The 22541-nt window shown below is 38.3% G+C and overlaps 1 protein-coding gene across 1 annotated transcript; it reads right to left on the minus strand.

Annotated features, from left to right (window-relative positions):
- Window positions 1–4847: 4847 nt before the first annotated feature.
- On the minus strand, window positions 4848–22535 carry LOC136682197 (uncharacterized). Its single transcript, XM_066658815.1, has 14 exons — window positions 22454–22535; window positions 16069–16278; window positions 13902–14095; window positions 13784–13807; window positions 13654–13678; window positions 11086–11298; window positions 10791–10984; window positions 10349–10379; window positions 10021–10242; window positions 8536–8681; window positions 8365–8412; window positions 8161–8179; window positions 7383–7619; window positions 4848–6863 (listed from the first exon to the last, which is right to left on the minus strand). Exons 1-14 carry the CDS (start codon window positions 22470–22472, stop codon window positions 6652–6654), a joined length of 1794 nt encoding a protein of 597 aa, XP_066514912.1. The 5' UTR covers window positions 22473–22535; the 3' UTR covers window positions 4848–6651.
- Window positions 22536–22541: the final 6 nt, after the last annotated feature.

Here is a 22541-nt window from a genome sequence, read left to right on the forward strand (position 1 = left end):
GGAAGGCGTCTGTGTGTTTATGATGGAGAAGAGCCGGTTCCTCAGAGGAATCCCGCAGAACCAGAGTTTACAAAACAGGTCCACAGCCTACTTTCATTTTCAGACTCTCTCTACCACATTGGGCAACCTGAGCTAAGACACCCAGACTCTGGTGAGGCTCAGCTTTCTGAACATGTGTCTAACTACAAGGCTAGACATTTTCAGACAAAACTACCATTAAGGACAGCGTGCTGGCGCTGCAGATGGTGCCGCTGTCACACAGCTCCAGAGCTCTGGGTTCTAGGATGAGTCATTATTAATATATCTTAATTACCACATCAATCCTTCAGAAAGACTTACTTGCACAGATCCCCACAGGGATCATTTTTCATGGCTCTAATCAGTGGAAGACACAGACTGTTTGAAGGGCAGGGGTGAAAAGATATAAGGGTGGGGCACGACACGGTGCCTCTTATAGCATACCAAACCTGTAATGTAATGATAAGGGCACTTCTTAAGACACATTATGGAATTTTCTTGCACTAGAGGGCACGGTATCATAATTTATTGCAAGAAACAGCACTCAGTTATTTATTTACCATATGAAGGGCAGCAATAAGGGAGTTTGTCACATTTTTGCCACTCTAGACGGTGCTTTAGAGACATTTTTTCTTCCATGGAGACACGCATTTTCTGTTTCTCACATTTCGAGAGGAATTGCAAAAACCACTGAGTGATGTTAAGGTCTGAGCCCTGGGGAGGCCAGTTCACAGCTCTGAAAACGCCAGCTTCTGAGTTTATTTTTGATCTAGTTCCTTTATAGGTTTATCTATTTATTCTGTCTTTTCTGGTCATGTGGAATCTGTCGAACAATTGAAGGAAGGACACGAACGGCTGTGTGTTCAGAGTTGAAGCAAGATTGGAACCTGATTTCATCTTTGTTGATAAAAGTGTTGTTTATCTGATGGCGACAGTTTAAGAACTAAACCAGTCTTTTGTAGTTGTCAGAAGGAGTTGTTTCTCTAGCTTTTCACTGTTTGTTTTCAGTCACGAAACATTATTATGTTGTATGTGGTGTAGTGTGGGGTAACAGAGGAGGAAGAGTAAGAATGGGTGATTTCTAAATTTTCTTGTTTAGAAAATAAAAAGAAGGGTAAATAAAAGCAGAAATGTTTAAATCAGATATTCAGTGTGTTTTTGAAAAAGACTCAACCATCAGGAAAATAAAAGACCAGGGCTGAACTTTAGCTTACGGTAATGTACACACTTTGCTGAAATCCCAGTTTAAATCTATACCAAGAATGAAACCAGTGATACCCTTGTTGCAAATAGTAGTGATCTGGCCTGCTGATTTTCACCTGGACGATCAAGAACAGGAAGGAATTTGAAAAGAAATAATCATGAGGGATGGAGAAGATAAGTTCTGTAGGCAAAGTATAGTGCAAACCTTTCTGTAATTACTGGCTAGTTATGTGCAGTAAATCCTAAATTAGGTTTGTGGCTGTGTTTTTAAATGTTCAATTTTCAGGTTGATTGGCTGGCTTTTGTCCAGTCTGAGGCCACATGTGGGAACCACCTTCCTAAATACATGGACCTTCTTCAGTTCACTGGAGAAGTTTTTTAGACGCATGTCACCTCCTGAACCTAGTCTTTAACTCACTCACATTTAGCTGGACTACAGTTGGCCACAGGGGGGACACCATTAATAACTAGGTCAAAAGTTAATGTTTAGAAAAGCTCCCCTTCTTCAAAAGACCTCACACAGGAACGCACACAGCTTGGCAACTGAGTGGTGAGGGAAATGCAGAGAAGATTTATTATGAGCAGAAATCCAGCAATTCAAGCAAGTACACCAAGAGCATGATACACTGAGGTAGACAAACCACAATATACAAACTACAACCTTGTTCTAGACATAAGAAAACTTGACATCATTATTTCACAGTTTTACTCCACATTAGGGTGACCAGATCTGAGATGGGGGGGATGAAAGCTTCCGTTGTATGCTTAGCTGAACATATGTGTGCTTTTAGGTCCTTTATTACACATGGGAAAACATGTGAATTTATTTTTTTAATTCACCTGAGAACTTACATTTACATTTCGGCCTAGCTGCTCCAGATGAGGGTAGGTACATGAGCTTTGCCTGACGTAAACAAGGACTACTGACGTGCAGACTGACCAATTAAAAGTTTACAGAGAAGGTTATCGACCAATAACGGTAGCTCTACAGTCAGACCGTCCAATCAGAAGATTTTAGGCTACTTCACCACGCCCCTTTCTCACTCAAGTGAACCAATCGGAGTAGGGGAGGGCGGGACTAGTTTGTGAACGAAACGCTTCTGGAAATTGTATGTAAGCTCTAGAAAAACAAAATCCCGGACATTTGTGAAATTCCACCCGGATATTTTTTTAAGTCTGAAAAAAGGACATGTCCGTGTAAAAGAGGACGTCTGGTCACCCTACTCCACACTCTTAAAACACTACAGTGCAACACATAAAAGCCCATTACAATACAGTATAATGCAGCTTTCTTCAACATTGCAAACATTGTCTTTTTTGTGTCTAAATTAAGTACAGATGATAGTAATCCAGAAGTCTGTTGATTTTTCTGCCTGAAAATATTTACCAAATCAATTAAGCAAAGCTAATAAGTGGGCAGCACGGTGGCGCATCAGGTAGTGTCGCAGTCACACTGGAAGCTGAAGCACCCAGAGGAATCCCACATGTACACAGGCAGAAGACACCAAACTACTGACAGCACTACCTCGAGCTGTGTGACAGATATATCCTGGCTGGTGTTTTATTTGGAAGCATACAAACTGATACAACTGATGACAGCACAACTTTGAGTACCCTCTAATACTCAAACAGACCTACCACTTTCCCAAGACTGAATATTAGCACAGCACTACTCTCAGTAGAAGCTCTGCCTAGTGTTAGCAACATAGAAACCAAAAATCTACCTGTTCGTCTACAGTGTTTGGCCCAATCAATATGAATAAACTCGCTATTGTTTTTATGCCCTTCAATAAAGCTCAGCATAAAGAATTATAATAAATATGCATAATTAAAACTGGGCGGCACGGTGGCGCAGCAGGTAGTGTCGCAGTCACACAGCTCCAGGGACCTAGAGGTTGTGGATTCGATTCCCGCTCCAGGTGACTGTCTGTGAGGAGTTGGTGTGTTCTCCCCGTGTCTGCGTGGGTTGAAACATGCGTGGGGGTGCTCCGGTTTTCTCCCACACTCCAAAAACACACGTTGGTAGGTGGATTAGTGACTCAATGAAAGATATTCCTTCATGTTTGATCAAACAGTGTTCTTAAAAATGCACCTCTTCAGTATTATAAAAGTCTACACCTGAAAACTTTTACTAATTAATGCAAATACACCTAAGTTTCCAGTTATCATTGATTTTAGAGAATTTCCAGCTTCAAAACCATCCAGTCTTTTGGAGTATTTCTGTATGTGCATTACCAGTTTTATAATGAAGTTGTTGAAGCGCTGCCTTAATGTCAGTTTCAACCACTGAGACAATGGGACAGAAACCCAGAATGACATCACACTCTGCCTCGGTGAACACCTCTTGTAGCTCTGCTCTTCTGTAGCAGAGAGCTCTCACAAAATCTTTATGAGAGTCCAGCATTTTTCCCATAACACAAGTGAAAAATCTCAGCTTTCCAACACTAGATTTAGCCTGTGACACAGCCGAAAGAAAGAGCCTCTTAAATGAGAATATACCTTAATAAATAACCAATGTATATGACTGAATACTGGTTGAAGACCTGCTAGACACTAGTGTTCGTGTTTGTGTTCCATTACAAGACAATTAAAATAATGCACTGTGTTTAAAAATAAAACTAAATGAAATGAAATGTTTTTCTTGATTTATTTCAGTGCATGATTATCACTGACTTAGTTTTACATCCTGTGGGGGGAAAATATAGTCTTTTATTAACACACCAATATAACAAAACCACCAAAACGGAGAGACAGAGAGAGCACACATTAAAGACTAAACACATTAAAGGGTACAGGTAGACTAAGAGAGAGGTACAAAAACAGACTAGAGAAAGACACACAATAGTTCTCACAGGCTAGGGAGAAATACAGACAGACTTGAGCAACAACAATCCAAACAGACAAGGCCAAGTGTGAGGGAAACAGATGAGAGAGAGGTACAAAGACAGACTAGAAGTACAAACAGACTAGAAGGGTACTTGCTTGAAGGGGAAATGCCCAAAAAAGAAGTAGCCACACAAAAGAACTTAAATGCACAACACAGAAAAGGGACACCTGGATCAATTAAAGAGGGGGCAGGACCACAAAGGAGGCACAGCAAGAGGGTGGAGCTAAGGAGGAGACAAGGAGGGAAATGGAACAAAACAATAACAGAGCCATGTGATCTTAGCGATGTGATTGTCTCAAAATGAGATACTATCTCAAGATAATGTTACAGTGTCTCAGTATACTGACTTATGTAGTGGAGTCAGTGATAATTAATTATTATTTTAATAATAATTAATTATTTCATTCATATTGCTAAGCTCCATGTTTGGGAGCCATTAAGTAATACGTAGTGTCTTTACCTGTCCAATCTCAGCCGTAATGCTGAGCGTCATTACACATAATATAGCGGAATTAGCCAGAATTAATTATTATTAATGAATTATTATGCTCATTGACCCGCTGTAGGTTCTTGGCTCCAAAACTGAATCTTGCCCAAAAGAAATAACTCTGTACAAGAAAGGTGCACACACAAATAACCAAGAACTCGTTTTATCACACAACTGGTTCATTAATTAATATTTATTAGGTAATATCAAATAATGAATATTGATTATACATTCATATAATGAAATGGATTACAGCAATTTATGAGGGAGCAGAGAGATTAATATATGAGGAAATTTCTCTATGATAATTACCCTAAATTCTAAAAAGGCTACAGTTTATCCCAGCAAAGCATTCAGCACCACTCCTGAGCTATGAAAGGAATGAAACCATGTGACGTATCCCTGGAGAGGAGTGAAGATGGCTTGCAGGACATCACAGAAGTGCTGGACTTTCTTCTCCCAGACATGGGCTTTGTAGCATTGCACCTTTTCTTCCATTTGGCGTTTTTGGTCAATAACACAGCCTTGGACATGGCGACCACTCTGTTGGAACTGGTGGCATTCTGAGGGGCATGTGGGATTCTTCTTCCTTGCTAATCCTCCTTGTGAGAGCCACGTCCATGCATGTGGCCTTTGCTCAGAGACACCACCTCAGAAGGCGATCATTCTGAGGGAGCATGTGGCCTTCTTCTTCGTCACTGATCATGAACTCTTGTCCCCACTTTGAAGATCAGAGGTCTGAGATCTCTTTCATGCTCTGGGCGTGGCATTAATCTTTGATGAATTTACAATATAGTTTTTCTTTAACTACAGTTTTTTTCTTCTAGAAATAAAAATAAAACTTCAGATTGGAATTTCTGGGCTCTCTTAGCTGAATTTCTGGGCAGGAAGCAGATTCACCATTCCACCCCTCATCTTTTCTTCTCTCTCTACATTTTCTTTCTAGGTTCTGGGTTTGTTCTGCCTAGACCCTGATGGAAAAGTCTAAGCCTGTTTTAACAGAGAGCCATAAAAGAGATCTGAAGAGCTTCTGAAGTAGTCTGAAGAGAGCTGAAGAGCTTCTCTAGAAAGTACTGAGCTGAAGAGAAGAGACTAAGCTTCTCGCGCCACTCGTTTTTAACCAGATTTTAGGAACCCTGCCTTGAAGGCCTGATTGGTCCTCAGGGATTGAGGATTGGAGCATCTCTTGCTCCTGATTGGATGTTTCCTGTACCCATGCAATTTATGAGACTTGACAAGACAAAGACTTGAGGAAGACTCCTGTTGAATGAATATCCAAGAATTCTGAATCATGCTTTTACAATATAAAAGACACAAAGTAATGTCATTCAGACAAAACCATGTTTTACATCATTCTTTACCAAATAACACACAGAGTATGTGGCTACCTTGGTTCCTACATACGTTTATATAAACAGGTGATTTTAAACACATGTAAATTAATTCCACCTGTTTTGATTGTCTAAATGGAATTAATTTCACACAGGTGTACCCATATGCAGCTTGTTTACCAGGTAAGAACTTATGAATTAAGAAATGTTTGATTCTTTTAGTTTTAACAGTCATTAATATGTGTGAGAGAACATTGAATCAAAGTTGAATATTCTGTGAGTCTCTGTGTGTCTCTCTGCATTCCACTGAGGAGACCTTTAAGACCTTGAGTCATAAACAGGGCCTGGAGTGGCTTGTTGTGTGGTTTACGACTCGTCTGGCTGTTATCTCAGATTCTGATCTGGGCTTGGGACTGGGAAGAGTGACTGAGAGTGAAGAGAGGTCACTGAAAACTTTCAGCAGATTAAGTCCCAAAAAGTCAAATTTCTTTCAGTAAAATGAATGCACATTCATCATAGTGTACTACACTATAATAATGAGATAGTATCACAAAATATTAATTAGCAAGTTGCATATTAATGAATTTATTTTATTTTATGTGGTGGAAACAGGCTTCCATATGTTACAGATCAAATTCTCACTTTTCTCAGCTCTTTTTTAAATCTTTTCTTGTAAAGGTTATAAAATAAAGCAAACGTTAACCCTAATTTAGCATTAACTAAGACTATAGACCACAATTCTCCTCTGGTATTAACCAATCTGCAACTCGGCACAAGGCCTCATCATTTCGAGTGCACTCCAGTAATCCTCTGTCTTCTTGGAACAGAAGGTCGACTGTGAATGTGTTCTCTCTGGTCACAATTCTGCTGATATCTGGAAGTATTTTATTCATGTCAGATGTGTGATGGAGTGCCATCAGAACCGCAGGCTTGGAGACTGCAGAAGGAAAGATTTCAGAGTGAGTTTAGTGAAACTCTGCATCATTACATCAGTTTACTTCAAATAACTCATACATTTTGCTTCATATACTTTTCCTAATTTATGGTATTTGCTTTATTGTAATATAATATATATGCCTCATAAATAAAAAATAATTTATTAATATCAAATAAATATATTAATTTGTTATGAATTATTTAACATTTTCACTTTTCAGGCTTAACCTAGCACAGTAACACTTCTTTTTCCCAATAAACCTAGTCCCAATTAGACATGTAATGGAGACTCATCAGAACAGCAGGCTTGGAGGCTGCGGAAGGAAAGACTTATTTTTACTTCATAACATTGAGTTAAATTAAGACTTCATTATAGTGTATATGTATAAATTACAATTAAAGTGTATGACACTGAAATACATTATTATAAAAATGTATTTATCTCATCACTGTCTTTTTTGCTTAATTCCTTTCAGGGTTGAGGGCAAACAAAGACAAAAAGAGCTGATTCATGAAGTACCTGAAAGGCCGAATAGAATTCTCAGTACTGCTTCAATGTAAATTCCAAGTGGTGGCAAAACAGGACAGAAAACAAGAATGACATCACAGTCCTCCAGTGTAGACACCTCCTGTAGCTCCATCCTTTGACGGTGAAGGTTTATCTTTATCTCTGCATTACAGTTTAGCGTCTTTCCAAGCATAACTCTGAAGTATTTGTGAAGCGGTGACTGACGTTTTTCTGAAGTTGTGCAGGAGTCTGTATTTGCAGAGAGTAACAGATTTGAATAATGTAAAAATTTAAATGAAATTTTAATCAGTTAAAATATGTACAACTATCATAGCATACTATTCATTATCTGTAACAGCTTATCCAGCTCAGGGTCGTGGTGGGTCCGGAGCCTTCCCGGAATCATTGGGTGCAAGGCAGGAACACACCCTGGAGGGGGCACCAGTCCTTCACAGGGCAACACACACATTCACACCTACGGACAATTTTGAGTTGCCAATCCACCTACTAACTTGTGTTTTGGGACCGTGAGACCAAACCGGAGCACCTGGAGGAAACCGGAGCACCCGGAGGAAAGCAAAGTGGACATGGGGAGAACACACCAAACTCCTCACAGACAGACAACCAGAGTGACTGCGACACTACCTGCTGCGCCACCCTGCCCCCCATAGCATATTAAACAGAAACAAAATAATTTAGGACTGACTTCAGATAAGAATATGCAGAAGTGATACTAATATATTATAATAGTAATAATAATATTAATATTACAGAAATGAAGCCCACTGACCTTTATATGTCACCATTTTCTGTAAGAAAACAAGTAAAAAGATACAAGTTACAGGGCTTTCCAAACCTGAGGGCCCACACAGCAGTTATTGTTTAATGTATTTATTGAACGTTCAATAGTTTTGAAAGAAAAGCCACACTTGCAAAAAAGCACTGTGCATAATGACTTCTAACGATGAGATAAAATGAATTCATACACACGTACCTTTCTAAAATTGGTTAAAGCTTTAGGCAGTGATGCTGACCAGTTTGCCTGTGAAAAAGAAATAGTCCTTATAGAAGTAGACATCTTTTGCACGTGTGACATAGCAAAGCAACAATTCACTTCTGAACCTAAATGAACTCATCAGAAACATCCAACAATGAAGTCAAATACCATATTCTTAATCCACTTTGAGACATTTCTGAGGGTCTCATTGTTCTCTATTGTGTTCTCTCTGGTTACATATTTGCTGCTGTCTGCTACCGTCCCAGTGATGTCAAATGTCTGATGAAGCACCACCAGAAGAACAGGCTTGGTTGCTGAGAGAGAAAGCACAGTTACTTTAGTGAATCAATCAACAATGAGACTTCAAGCAAACGAATAAGCTGCTACCAAATATACTCAGAAAATTCTGATTTTAATAATGAGTACTTAATGTGCTTTAAACAATACAAGCTCCATTTCTGACAGGGTATTTTCATTCATTCATTGTAACCGCTTATCCAATTCAGGAATCATTGGGCGCAAGGCGGGAATACACCCTGGAGGGGGCGCCAGTCCTTCACAGGGCAACACAGACACACACACACATTCACTCACACCTACGGACACTTTTGAGTCGCCAATCCACCTACCAACGTGTGTTTTTGGACTGTGGGAGGAAACCGGAGCACCCGGAGGAAACCCACGTGGACCGGGGAGAACTCCCGACAGTCACCCGAAGCGGGAATCGAACCCACAACCTCCAGGTCCGTGGAGCTGTGTGACTGCGACACTACCTGCTGCGCCCACAGGGTATTTTGTTCATTGCAATAGAAGCAATGTTCTCTGATTTGTTCATTCTTTTTAATATTTAATTAACTGACAGAAGCACACAGAAAAGATTTCCAATGTTGACAATAACAAACTGGACTGTATTTTTGCAAATATAAACACATATCAAATTTAATGCCTACAACACACTCCAAAAAATATGAGACAGAGGTGTATATCACCTTTTCTAATAATTACACTGTTTAACAGTTTGGGATCTGAGAATACAAAGTGTTGCAGTTGCTAAATAATCACTGCTAAATCATCACTGTTATACATTTTCAATAGAAGACTCCACAATGTAGAAACACATGCAAAATAAGTTTAGCATTGTCTTGCTGAAATAACCATGGACTGCACTTAAAGAAACAATGGCATGAGGGAGACACATGTCTTTCGAAAATACCTATATCAGTGGAATATAAATAATACCCTCAAACATCATCCCTAACCATGAAAAATTGTGGCTTTTCTGCATAAGTTCATGTATAGAGTTAACGGTGTTACCTACACAACTTAAGCAATTACTGCTCCCTCTTCCCAAATTATTAAACAGTGTAATTTAGGGATACAGTGATAGATAGTGGCAAACAAACCTCTGTCCCAAGTTTTTGAGAGTATGCTGCCAGGAATTAAATTCTAAACATATTTACAACATACTTACAAAATAAAATTGAGGTGGTCAGTGACAACTTTTCTTTGTGCTTTTGTCAGTTAAGGTTCCAGAGAACAGATTCTTATTCTTATTTAATTTAACAAAACCTCAATACACATTTTACAAATATCTACTGCAAATTGGGGGTTTTAAAAATGGTTTGGACTAATCAGTATTGGAATGTGTATTACCAGATAAATCACTGAGCTTTTGCAGTGCCTCTTTAATGTCAGTTGCTGCATCAGAAACAAGTCGACAAAATGTCAGAATGACATCACACTCCTCCACTGTAGACACCTCCCGTAGACCTGCCCTTAGTTTGAGAATTCTCATAAAATCAAGATGAAATCCCGGTGTGTTCCACACAAAAGCAGTGTAGGTTTTCACAGGTTCAGGTTCTTTCTGTGGTACATCTTTAAAATAATATATTTATTAGCAAAGTCCCCAAAATAAACAAAGGCAAATCTGTATTCCAAACTAACGAAGCATTCAGGTGGTTCCACAGAGATTATAACTTACATTTGACTGGACTTGAAGATTCTTTCTTGTCCTATAAAAATCAAATTGTAGCCATAAGAAATCGACCTCGAGTTACACAAATCTGACTTTTGTGTGTTTAAGCACAAGTCTAAACAATCATTCAATCAAAATAAACTTTGTCAATTATGGAGCTAAATTAATGACATAAGTATTTGAATCTGAATTCTGAATATTTGAATTATATTTGTCTGAATTTTGAATATTTTAATTGTATTTGTATGGATATCTTATATTTTAATTATTTTTGTATGGAATTTGACAAACTTTAAATTTTGAGGTGATAAAATATTCACATAAACAAAATCGGAATAAAAAATTCAGACCCATATCTCTAAAAAATTACGAATCTATGCCAGAGGTCAACCAGCAGGCAATATATGCGTTGATTAATATATTAATAGAACTACAGACAATGACTCACCTCAGGGATTAACCAGTCAGAAATTATGCGCAATGATTCATCATTCTGAGGACACTGTGGTAATTTTTGATCATCCTGATACACACAGTTCACTATGCGTGTATTCTTTCTGGTAACAAATGTGCTGCTGTCTGGAACTCTCGTGTTTGTGTTGGACATGTGATGAAGCACCACTAGAACAGCAGGCTTAGTGTCTGACAAAAGAAAGTGAAGAATTAATTCAGTAAATCAATCAGAGCTAAACCTGACAGGAAGACAAAAGCTACCTCACGTTTTCTAATGTACTGTGTATTACCAGGTATCATTTTCAGCTTCCGCAGTGCCTCTCTGTTGGGAGTTCCAGTACGAGAAACAGAGCCAAGACCCAGAACGAAATCACACTCCTCCAGTGTAGACACCTCTTCCAGTCCTGCTATGTGTTTGCAAAGATTTCTCACAAAATCTTTATGAAGGGGCAATGTTTTCCCAAAATAGGTGAACATTTTTTTGGCTTCTTCTTGTGGAGGATCTGAAAAATGCATATATTTTTAAAAACACATACAGTTGTGCTTGAAAGTTTGTAAAGTTCTTTTCTATATTTCTGCATAAATATGAACTAAACAACATCAGATTTCTGCACAGGCCCCAATAGTAAATAAATAGAACCCAATAAACCCCTTAAAAACAAATGTGACAAAAATATTACACTTGGTCATTTATTTATTGAGGGAAGTGATCCAGCATTACAGATCTGTGAGTGACAAAATATGTTCAGCCTTTGGTGTAAAGTATAAAAGTTAGGGCACCCCATGAAAACCTTTGCCTTTTTGAACATTTTTAAACATAATGACATATGAGTATTGAGAGATGGAGCTGATATAACTAAACAAATTTAACTGAAGAAATTACTTATAAACACAAGTTGTAAAATTTAATCAACAAAATTGTACATTTGTTGTGAGGAAAAAGATAGGACACCCCTACATTTATTACTGTTTAAAATGTCTATATTTAGAATCAGATACACCACATCAGCTGCAAATGATTAGACCATCATTAAAGAGGACATTGGAGGAGGCTCTTATTTAAACCTTAGACATTAGTTTGATTTGCCCTTGGTGGCTGAAGTGAGTGGTATCGCCATGTCGAGATCTAAAGAGATCTCTGAGGCTTTCAGAAAGAAGGTTATAGATGTATGAGCCTTGGAATGGATGTAAAAAGATCTCATAACATTTGTAAATTATTTTCCAGACAGTAGAATTGCTGATTTCTAAGTGGAGAACATTTAAACCACCTGCCGACATGGCCAGGTTAGGCCATCCTAACAAGTTCAGTCCAACAGCAGACCTCAAGATGCATAAAGAAGTCTCCAACAATCCTAAAATATCATCACAGGACCTACAAATGACTCCTGACACAGTTGATGTCAAGGTACATGCATCTACCATCAGGAAACGACTGCACAAGGAGGAAACCCTTGCTGTCAAAAATACATAAGGGCAAGAATAAGGTGGAAATGTCATGGTCTGGGGCTGCTTTGCTGCAGCAGGGGCCTGGCAAGCTCTCCATCATAGAATCTACTATGAATTCTTCACTGTATCAGAGGGTGCTTGAGGAAAATTTGAGAATATCTTTCAAAAGGCTGAAGCTGAAGTGGACATGGACCATGCAACATGACCATGAGCCAAACCATTCCAGTAAATTCACAAGGAATGACTTAAAAGTAAGAAATGGTCAAGTCAGAGCCCGGATCTTAATCCTACTGAGATGCTGTGGGGTGATCTGTGCATTCAAGAAACCCCTCAAATATCACACAGCTGAAGGAATTCTGCATGGAGGAATGGGAAAAACCACCTCACAGTCGATGTCGGAGACTAGTAGATGGTGACAGGAAACATCCATTTGAGGTTATTTCAGACAATGTGGGAAATACCAGTGATTAGGGCATAGGGTGTTCTAACTTTTTCCTCATAAGAAATGTAGATTTTTGTTCATTACATTTTACAACTTATGTTTATAAATAATTTCTTGAGTTTTATTTGTTTAGTTATATAAGCTCCATCTCTCAGTACTGTTTAAATGAAGATCAAATGTTTATATGTTTAAATATGTTCAGAAAGACAAGGATTATAATGTCATGGGGTGTCCTAACCTTTTCACATGGCTGTGTATATATATATATATATATATATATATACATTTAATGAGTTAAAGGTCACTGTGATTCTGCATGTCCCACATTCCCAGGTCCAGACCATTTATGATTTGCTGGTAGGTGGTAGCAGGACATCCTGGCCCAAATGCACCATAATAACACAGAACACTACATTTCACAGATAGAAATGCTTCTAATGCTGAAATGCCATGTTTTACATTCTCCAGAACCAAAACCTCTTTTTTAAATACATTTATTTATTTAATTATTTATTTGTTTATTTATTTGTTTGTTTGTTTGTTTGTTTGTTTGTTTATGAATAGCATATTAATTTTATTTATCAGGCATGAGTGGGAATCAGGCCATATTTAAAGAATACCACACAGCATTGGGTACTGACTCCTTTCCAAATTCAGTTTAATATCACCTTTGTTAACTAAACTTTTTACCACATTTCACTGGAACTGAATTCACTGGTCGACACAACCCACTCCCAATAAACTTCACACACTCTTTAATGCCACAAGTTTAATCTTGTTCTTTTGTTGTCTTCATCAAAACTTTGCTTGTTATTAAGTAAATACATGTGTTTATTGTCATCAGTAGACTGCCTAGTATCTCAATAGTAGTCAATGTAAAAAATGTCATCATTAAATTTCTGACTTGAACATTTTAGGGGTAAATCACCACCTGCCCTCCCCCATATTAAATGTTGGAGATATAACTTACACAGACTTGAGTCTTCTTCCACGGCCTGTGGAACAAAGAGATATTGGGAATCTCACTGAAATCTCTCTACAATTTAAGGTTATTTTAGCTCTCATCTTTAAAGTTAAAAAGCACATTAATTGAAACTTACTTTACATTTCTGACGCCTTGATCTCTGTGAAGTAAAATTACATTCCTGTCAAAACTATGAATAGAATTACACAAGAATTTCCTAATATATATTTTTAATCTAAACCAGCAGGACTCACCTCAGGAATTAACCAGTCTGCAACTCTGCACAGTGCTTCATCATTTTGATCGCATTTCTGTAAACCTGTTTTATCATTAAGCAGACAGTCCACTCTGAACGTGTCCTCTCTGGGTACATGTGTGTTGCTGCCATGAAGATTCTTATTGTGGTCACATGGCTGATGGAGCACAAACAGAATCGCAGGCTTGGACACTGTGGAATGAGGGGTTTAGATTTTTCTGCATCATTTCCTCAGTTAGCATACACTTCATATAACAATAACAATCCATTAAATATGATCATATATATATGATTATATTTATATTCTATCTATCTATATCTATATCTATCTATCTATCTATATATATATATATATATATATATATATATATATATATATATATATATATATATATATATTCAATCCAAAGTCAACTTCTGTGATGTGTTTTCACTCACAAACTCCTTCTCCACAGAAAGTAAACAGGACTACACCTTTTCATTTGACTGTTAACTCCTATTTTGAAGCTTTTTGAGTTTATTGGGGCAGTTAGAGGTTTGTCAGATTACAGTAAAGGACTGTCATACGTTTTGTTGTAAGACTGTGTTATAAGTTTGTTTCTGACATTGATTCCATTATTTAATGATTTACAAAAGCTTTCATATTACTATTAGTAATAGAACATTGCATTTTATTTTTTATTATGTTTACATAGATTCACAAGATCATCTTCTTTACATAAGGGTCTACTGAACTATAATGGAATTTGAATGAGGTACTGTTTTTTTTATTAATACTATTTAATTAATTATTATTTGTTCATTCATTCATTGTCTGTAACCGCTTATCCAGTTCCCAGGGTTGCAGTGGGTCCGGAGCCTACCCAGAATCACTGGCCACAAGGCAGGAATACACTCTGAAGTGGGCGCCAGACCCTCACAGGGCGACACACATTAGATACATACTCTGAATTACACAAGTCCTTCGCATGGTGACACTCACACACTCACACACACCTATGGACACTTTTGAGTCACCAATCCACCTACCAATGTGTGTTTTTGGACCGTGGGAGGAAACTGGAGCACCAGGAGGAAACCCACGCGAAACACGGGTAAAACACACTAAACATCTCACAGACAGTCACCCGGAGCGGGAATTGAACCCACAACCTCCAGGTCCCTGGTGCCACACCTAATTATTATTTAACTGTATTTATTAATTATTTAAAAGATATTTTTATCAAAATTAATTTTACATGTAATTTCAGTAAATACAAAAATGCCATTGTGCTATTGTTTATGTAAGTATAATTCATAACACATATTTCCCTAAAAACAGTTAAAACACCTACATACCAATGGAAAAATATCTGAAAAAAGAACATGGGAAGAAACACAATTGTAACGTGCTGTTTTGGTGTTCTCTTTTGTATTGTTTCTGTTCTGTGCTCCCCTTGTCATGTGACTGTTTCCCCATGTCTTGTGTCTGCTTCCTGCTTGCTCCCAGGTCATATGATACCCTTCCCTTGTGTTTCTAGTGTCATGTGTACCCAGGTGTTTCTTGTTGGTGTTGTCTTTCTATAGTCCTTGTTAGCGTTTCTTGTTTGTGGGTCATTGTAAGTATGTTTGGTTGTTGTTCATGGTCCTTGGCATTGATCTATTTTAATGACCTGTGTTTAGACTTGTTTAACTCTTGTGTTTTATGTTTAGATTCCTTGTTTAGTGTTTTGTTTAGTGTTTAGCATTTAGCCCCTTAGTTCTGTATAGTCCTTGTTTAGTGTTTCGCCCTTGTGTTTAGTGTCCCTCTGTCTAGTTTCCTTTAAGTTATTGTAATAAAGCCTCCCGCACTTACCTCCATCCCTTACGTCTACACCCCATTATTACAACAATAAATGTTAAGAAAAAATAAAATTAATTTCACAGTGTCTTTGAATTGAAGGGTTGTGCAGAATCAGATCATAGCTACAGTGATCTGAAAAGTGCTTTTAATGTCTAATGCCATATGACACTCATGAAACTGCATGTTTTGTCTTATTACATTAATGGTTACAGGATCAGTAAGTCTGCTATGTCTAACATGATGTCCATACATTTAATACTTAAAAGTAATTGCTGGCAGAGCACACTTCTAACTTTCATTAAGAATACAAACTTGTAGAGTAATGTTTTGAAGCATGAATTACCTGGCAGGACATTTAGTGCTGCGTCAGTGTCAGGAGAGAAAACCAGAATGACATCACACTTGTCCAACACAGACACCTCCTGTAGCTCTGGCCTTCGTTTATGAAGGACCGTCTTTATCTCACTGTAACAGTTTAGTGTCTCTCCAGTTTTAATAGTGAAGTATTTACAAAGTGGCCTCAGCGTCTCTGTAATTGGACAGGAGCTCTGACCTGTAATCAAACAAATGCAGAGAAACAAAATAAAGATTACAATAAATGAAACGACCTCAGTACTGAGGCAGTGTTGAGGGAGGAAGGCTCAGAGTAATGTCTGAACTGAATGCCTGATCTGCTCCAATAACTTCAATGTTGTAATTATTCTGACAAGTGTGCGTTATTAAATAAGTGTCCTGGCGCAGTGTTCACATACTGCTGTCTTTAAATCCTGTCTCAGGAATGCAACGGCCATAGAGTGGGCCAATAGTTCTGGCCCGCCTCTGGGAAAATCTCGGCCCAAGTGTTGAGGCTAATGACGCGGCTCAAATGACTCGGCCCTACTCCGGAAAGCCATAGCTAAATCGCGGTAACCGGACTACGGCCGAGTTTGTGCCAGAAGCCATAATTGCCAGACTCTGCCCAGATCTGGTTCATTACCGGTGGTAATAGTTTATTTCTATACACCTTCCTCACTGCTGCCACACCAACCCCCTTCCCTCAGAAAAGGATAGAATCAGGTTCATGGAGAAATTAATGCTTTATTAAATAACAACTTACACTCTCAAAAAAAAGGTACAATATTGGTCACTAAAGGTACAACAGTATTTAAAAGTCCAGTTTTGTTCCTTAAATGTACATTGCATTCTCTTCTCCAGTGTTTGTAATATTTCATTATAGAAATGTGTCATATAACAAAAAAACATAATAAAAGTCCTGGAGATGAAACAGTGTGTATGAAATCAACACATTTTAAAATCTACAATTATAATAGAATTATGTTCCTAATTAAATGTACAAATATATACCCTTGAGGGTACCACCACAGAGACAGCAAAAGGTACCACCATATTGAGAACATTTCTGACAGTGTACATACATGGTGTTTAAAGCCCAGTTCAGTGTGATGAGATCAGTAACTGTGCTTTTCATACAACCTTGAAACAATGTTAACATACAGCAATTGCAATGTATACAAACAGTACAAAAAATCAATAAATAGAAAATACATTTGTAGCTGGCATTTGAAATTGTCATTGATTTCCTAAATCCAATTAACATTCAAACACTGTTTTTCAAAGAAACATAATTGGTTTTACACCCTAAGAACTGCCATTTACATTCAGAATTTTCTTTAAAACTATGTAATTTACTACATTAAGGCCATCAGGCCAAATAAGCAAACGCTTATAATCAAAAACTAAATATTTCACCAGTGGGTTTGTAAAAGTAAAAAAAAAAAAGTTTCTACATGGCAGAAGGGTACTTTACAACAGTCTGAGTTTCCACAAACATGTGTAAGTACACATTAGACTTAGGCTCAGATTCATGACATACATTAGTTCCATCAACAGTTTACAAGCCTCTGCTGTGTTGTCACACTTTGTCAATACTTCACTGCCCTCAACAATGATGGAAATATCAGCCGTATTCTCATCTCTGGCAGCCTGGACAACAGAGATCTTCAGGACGTGCAGTGTAGTGAAAGAACGCTCAAGTGTAGTCACCTCAGTTGTACCCCTTGTTGAATTCCAGCTCTATAATTAAACAGAGAGATTATGTACTTGTTCTGTTTTCTTCAATATATTTTCTTTAAAAATCATTAATGAAAACCTGTAAACTGCTTTAGCATGCAAATTCCTTAACTACAGAGCTTCAAATGTGGCAAGATTATCAGGTTATAGAACAAACTATTACACAAACGAATATGCTGCAAACTGATGCTAAAGATCTCATATAAATAAATTAAACTCCTATCTGCATTTCTCACTGCCCGACTAGTTTTCTTGCTGCAGTCCATCTTTACATAATTACATAAAGAAAATTAATAAGTTCATGTTCATAGTTAATTTTGAACATTTTAACAAATTTCACAGCTCCAAAAATGAACTACTTCACATGCATTTGTTTCTTTTTTATCTCAATAAACAGGCTTCTATCATTTTCTATTTAACCTCCTTCAACCCATTAATCATCAGCCCAACATCAGTGCTATTCCCTAACAAAGAATGATTTTATGTGGAATTATACTTTACATTACACCAAAAAACAGCACTGAGATTGAGAATGTATTTTAACCTACTTTTTGTCTTCTTGTATTTAGACAGTTTCATTTGTTTTATTTCTTATACTGAGGGAAGCGGTCCTGTGTGACATAAAACCCAAAAAATGCTCACATGCTTCTTGTAAAATATGCCATGAACGACATAATTGCTAAAATTAAAATATTAGTCTAATGTAAGAGCGATTGTCATATAATTTAAATGTTTTCTATGTCAGAGGGAAAAAAGGAGCTAGCTAGTTAATGTTAAACAGGTTAGCTAAAGTTTGTCATTATAAAAAAAACGGTTCAATAATATGTAGCTATGTAGCTAACATACAGCAATTGATAGAATAACAAACATAACATTAACGATGTTAATTACATTTGGGCGGCTCTTATGCGTCCAAAAATAAAAGGTTAAACAGAAATACTTACAGGATGAAGCTGTTCCCTGAATCCGGTGAGAGCTGCTTGTGCACAGCAGTCACAGAAAAAAAAAAAAAAATCTTCATTGTACTTCCAGTCCAGTTGTCTTCAAAAACTTAAGCACGGCACTGTCTCCATCCATCCATTATCTGTAACCGCTTATCCAATTTAGGGTCGCGGGGGTCCAGAGCCTACCTGGAATCATTGGGCGCAAGGCGGGAATACACCCTGGAGGGGACGCCAGTCCTTCACAGGGCAACACAGACACACACACATTCACTCACACACTCACACACTTTCAAGTCGCCAATCCACCTGCAACGTGTGTTTTTGGACCGTGGGAGGAAACCGGAGCACCCGGAGGAAACCCACGCAGACACGGGAGAACACACCAACTCCTCACAGACAGTCACCCGGAGCTGGAATCGAACCCACAACCTCCAGACCCCTGGAGCTGTGTGACTGCGACACTACCTGCTGCGCCACCGTGCCACCCACTGTCTCCCTATCTTACCTATAACTGTATGGCATTTAACAACTTAAAATAAGTATTCCGTTTATTTAATATTTGCTACATTGTTTTCCAGACAGTAACCAGTATTGTCTTTTATTTATAGAGATAGGCCACATACGATTAACACGCAGTATTTAAAAAAATGCTCTGATCAGTGCAGTGTGCTAACTAGAGGTGGGCGGATCGATCCAAATATCGATAATATTGATACCAATGCTGATATTGGTATTGATCAATACTCGTGTAAAAAGATCGATACTCAAACTTTTTTTCTTTCGCTCCTGCGCAGACTCTCTGTCTGTGTGTGACTCAGCCCAGAGCTGAATTCACGGTATCGCAGAGAAGGGTATCTCTGCAGGACGGAGGCAGCTCCAAGTGGGCCGTACAGCTTCAAGTGGGCGGTACAGCTTCAAGGAGCGCGGAAGAACATTTTAAGCACAACTCAAGCACGTCGCTGGCTTCGAGATATGTAGTTGTTACCCATAGGCTAAAGAACCCTTTTTATTTGTTTTTAAAAACAGGTGATATGGAGCAGTTTCTAAAAGCTTGTGTTGATGAGCAGAGTCTCAGGGTCAATGTGATGTTTGTAGTTATGCCAGACTTGTCTGTGGTTGGATTAATATGTGAAATTCTTGCAATAAAAAGAGAATAACCATTTAACTGAGACCACATGTACTGAGAATGATAATGTTTGCTTACATATAGGCTACTACTCACTTCCTAACAAGAGACATGACAGTAAATATGGGTTCATCAGCACAGCTCAGTGCTGGGGTGCTATATATTCCTCACCTGGCATTAGGTTCATGTTTCTCTACTCCAGAGAATCCAATTGTATTGTCAGTATTTCTCTACAGGGATTAGAGAGGCAGTGTGTGCACGTTTGCACATCTGTGTTAGTAATGGGTGCAACTTAATGTAGAGTACATTCATTACATGAACAATATTAAAATAAATTGATAGCCCTTCGGGCGGCACAGTGGTGCGGCAGGTAGTGATGCAGTCACACAGCTCCAGGAACTTGGAGGTTGTGGGTTTGATCCACACCCCATGTGACGGTCTGTGAGGAGTTGGTAGGTGGATTGGCAACTCGGTGTGTGCACCCTGTGAGGGATTGGTGTGTTCCTGCCTTCCTTCCAGTGAATGATAGTCCTTCTACAAATTCACATGCACAATCCAGGTAAGAAGAAAGGGAGGCTTTCTGACAGTCTAAGCCAGTGTTATCTAATTCTGATTCTATTCGACCTGTTCAAACAAACTTGATTCAACTAATTTTGTGAGTAGGGTGTTCCAGGACCTGGTTCTGATGCCAAATCAAAGCATATGTGATCATCTGAACGCAAAGAGTAATACATATGTGGTGGGGGGCACGCTCCAGGGCTACTATGCACCCTCTATAGAATAAAAGAGCTTATCACCACATACAATAACCACGACTACGCCACCCCAATTGTCTAAAGGGTATGGGATTCCCTGTCAGGTTTCTCAAATAAATGAGTAATAAGACTGCTTAACAAAGGGCACTTTATTCAGTCAACACAGCATAAAATCAAGTCACATTAACACGAGTCTTGAATTCAATAGTGAACAACGGGACCACACCCATTCAGCCCAACACTTCTGGCAAAGTCTAAAAGGTTAATAGCAAGATGCACTAATATAAAAAAAGAGAAACACCAACCTAGCTGCTGCAAAGTGCGATCAACCAGCACAGGAACAATGACATTCAGGCAACTGCAATCAAGTATAAGATTTAACGGCGAAGTCAGTTATCCCTTGGCCTCGAACCACCATCTACCCTATAGCTCGCTGGGTAGTCAAGCAAGGCTAGAAACCTGCTTAAAACTCGGACACTTGGCTTCCAATTCAGCCAGAGAAATACGACTCAACTTCCACCGCCGCGACGACGCTGCACGCCCAAACACACCACCTTGGTTGATCAAAAGCGGAAGTCGAAATTATTGGTGATCCTGGGGCTTTTATCGTCCTATCCAACCCACCAGGTTGCGCCAATAATACTCTCTTTAGCGCTCCATGTCAACCATACCACACATAATACTCTACAACAAGGACATACTTCTATAAAGAATCATTTAAAACCAAGAAAAGGAACTATTCTTAGTTTTAAGTTAACTAAATTACAGTGAATTTCCATCTTATTAAGTTCACCTAGCTTGTAACTACAAGCACTGACTCTATTGCCATACACACCCACTATGACTGAGTGCTCATGGCAGGTTTGCTGAATATTATGATTATTTGCAAATTATTAACACCGTTTCTCCCATGTCCATTAATGGAAAGGAGCTGCTTTAAATATTTATTTGAATAGTGGGCCATTTTCTACAGTGTTAATTATTGTATTAAGGGTTTACACATTTAAAATGATTATAATCCAATACTGTGCTGAGTACAAAACAAATAATACAGTCCTATAGTTCTGTAATCAACTTAAAATAATGATTGTAGACATGAGAGACCTAATGGATTTCATAAGTTAGCAGTTCACCCCATAATCAGATCACCAAAAATATATAATTAAAATATCAGGAGTGCTATGTATTTCGTTTTCACTGAAACCTAATATTTTAAACTATAACTAGTAGAGGGTACCTAGTTCTGTTGGAGAGAAACTGTGCCCTTTTTTCAAATCACAAAGGCTGCTTTTCCTACATTCGCCTTCCCACAAAACATAGATCGCCCACTTGCTGCGTACGCCCTTCCCACTTGCTGTTTCCGCCCACATGCTGGCCTCCGGCCTGCAGAGATGGATGTAGTTGATGATAATCGCCTCGCCAGCCGACAGTGCCGAGCCTGAGCCAGAATCGCTAGTCTTTGGTAGCTGGGGTGTGTGCACAGTTTTTATTTCATAATAAATCACACAAACCATACTAACACCGTGTAGATTCTAATGCATAATGAAATATATCAAACATAGGATGTACATATATTCATTCATATTCAGCATCAGATACAATATCAGTACAAGAAATAACCTATTTTTATCTAATTAAACTAAGCACGTATAAACAGTATTCTATTAAATTAATAAATAAATACGGATCACAGCAACCCTGGCGTAGTTTGATTAAAAGAAATTGCAAGACACAACAAAAGCGAATATTTTTATTAATGTTGGCCTAAATGGTTTAATTATGTAAATACACACTTAATATCAGATTATGCACATACTGCGGTATATTACTGACCCGATCCGACTGCGTCCATTTTTGTGGCAGAAATCCTAAAAATCCCTGAAGTTCAGTGAGACCACGGTCGTGTGTCTGGATTTCACTT

Source organism: Hoplias malabaricus, chromosome 2, assembly GCF_029633855.1.
Source record: "Hoplias malabaricus isolate fHopMal1 chromosome 2, fHopMal1.hap1, whole genome shotgun sequence".
NCBI lineage: Eukaryota > Metazoa > Chordata > Actinopteri > Characiformes > Erythrinidae > Hoplias > Hoplias malabaricus.

Excerpts from the sequence above, each read along its gene's own strand:
- LOC136682197 (XM_066658815.1), bottom strand. Across the intron at positions 11,299-13,653 it reads GGAAGAAGACTCAAGTCTGT|ATCCTCCACAAGAAGAAGCC; the intron begins GTAAGTTATATC and ends TGCATTTTTCAG. Across the intron at positions 8,413-8,535 it reads CAAAGTGGATTAAGAATATG|GCAAACTGGTCAGCATCACT; the intron begins GTATTTGACTTC and ends TCTTTTTCACAG.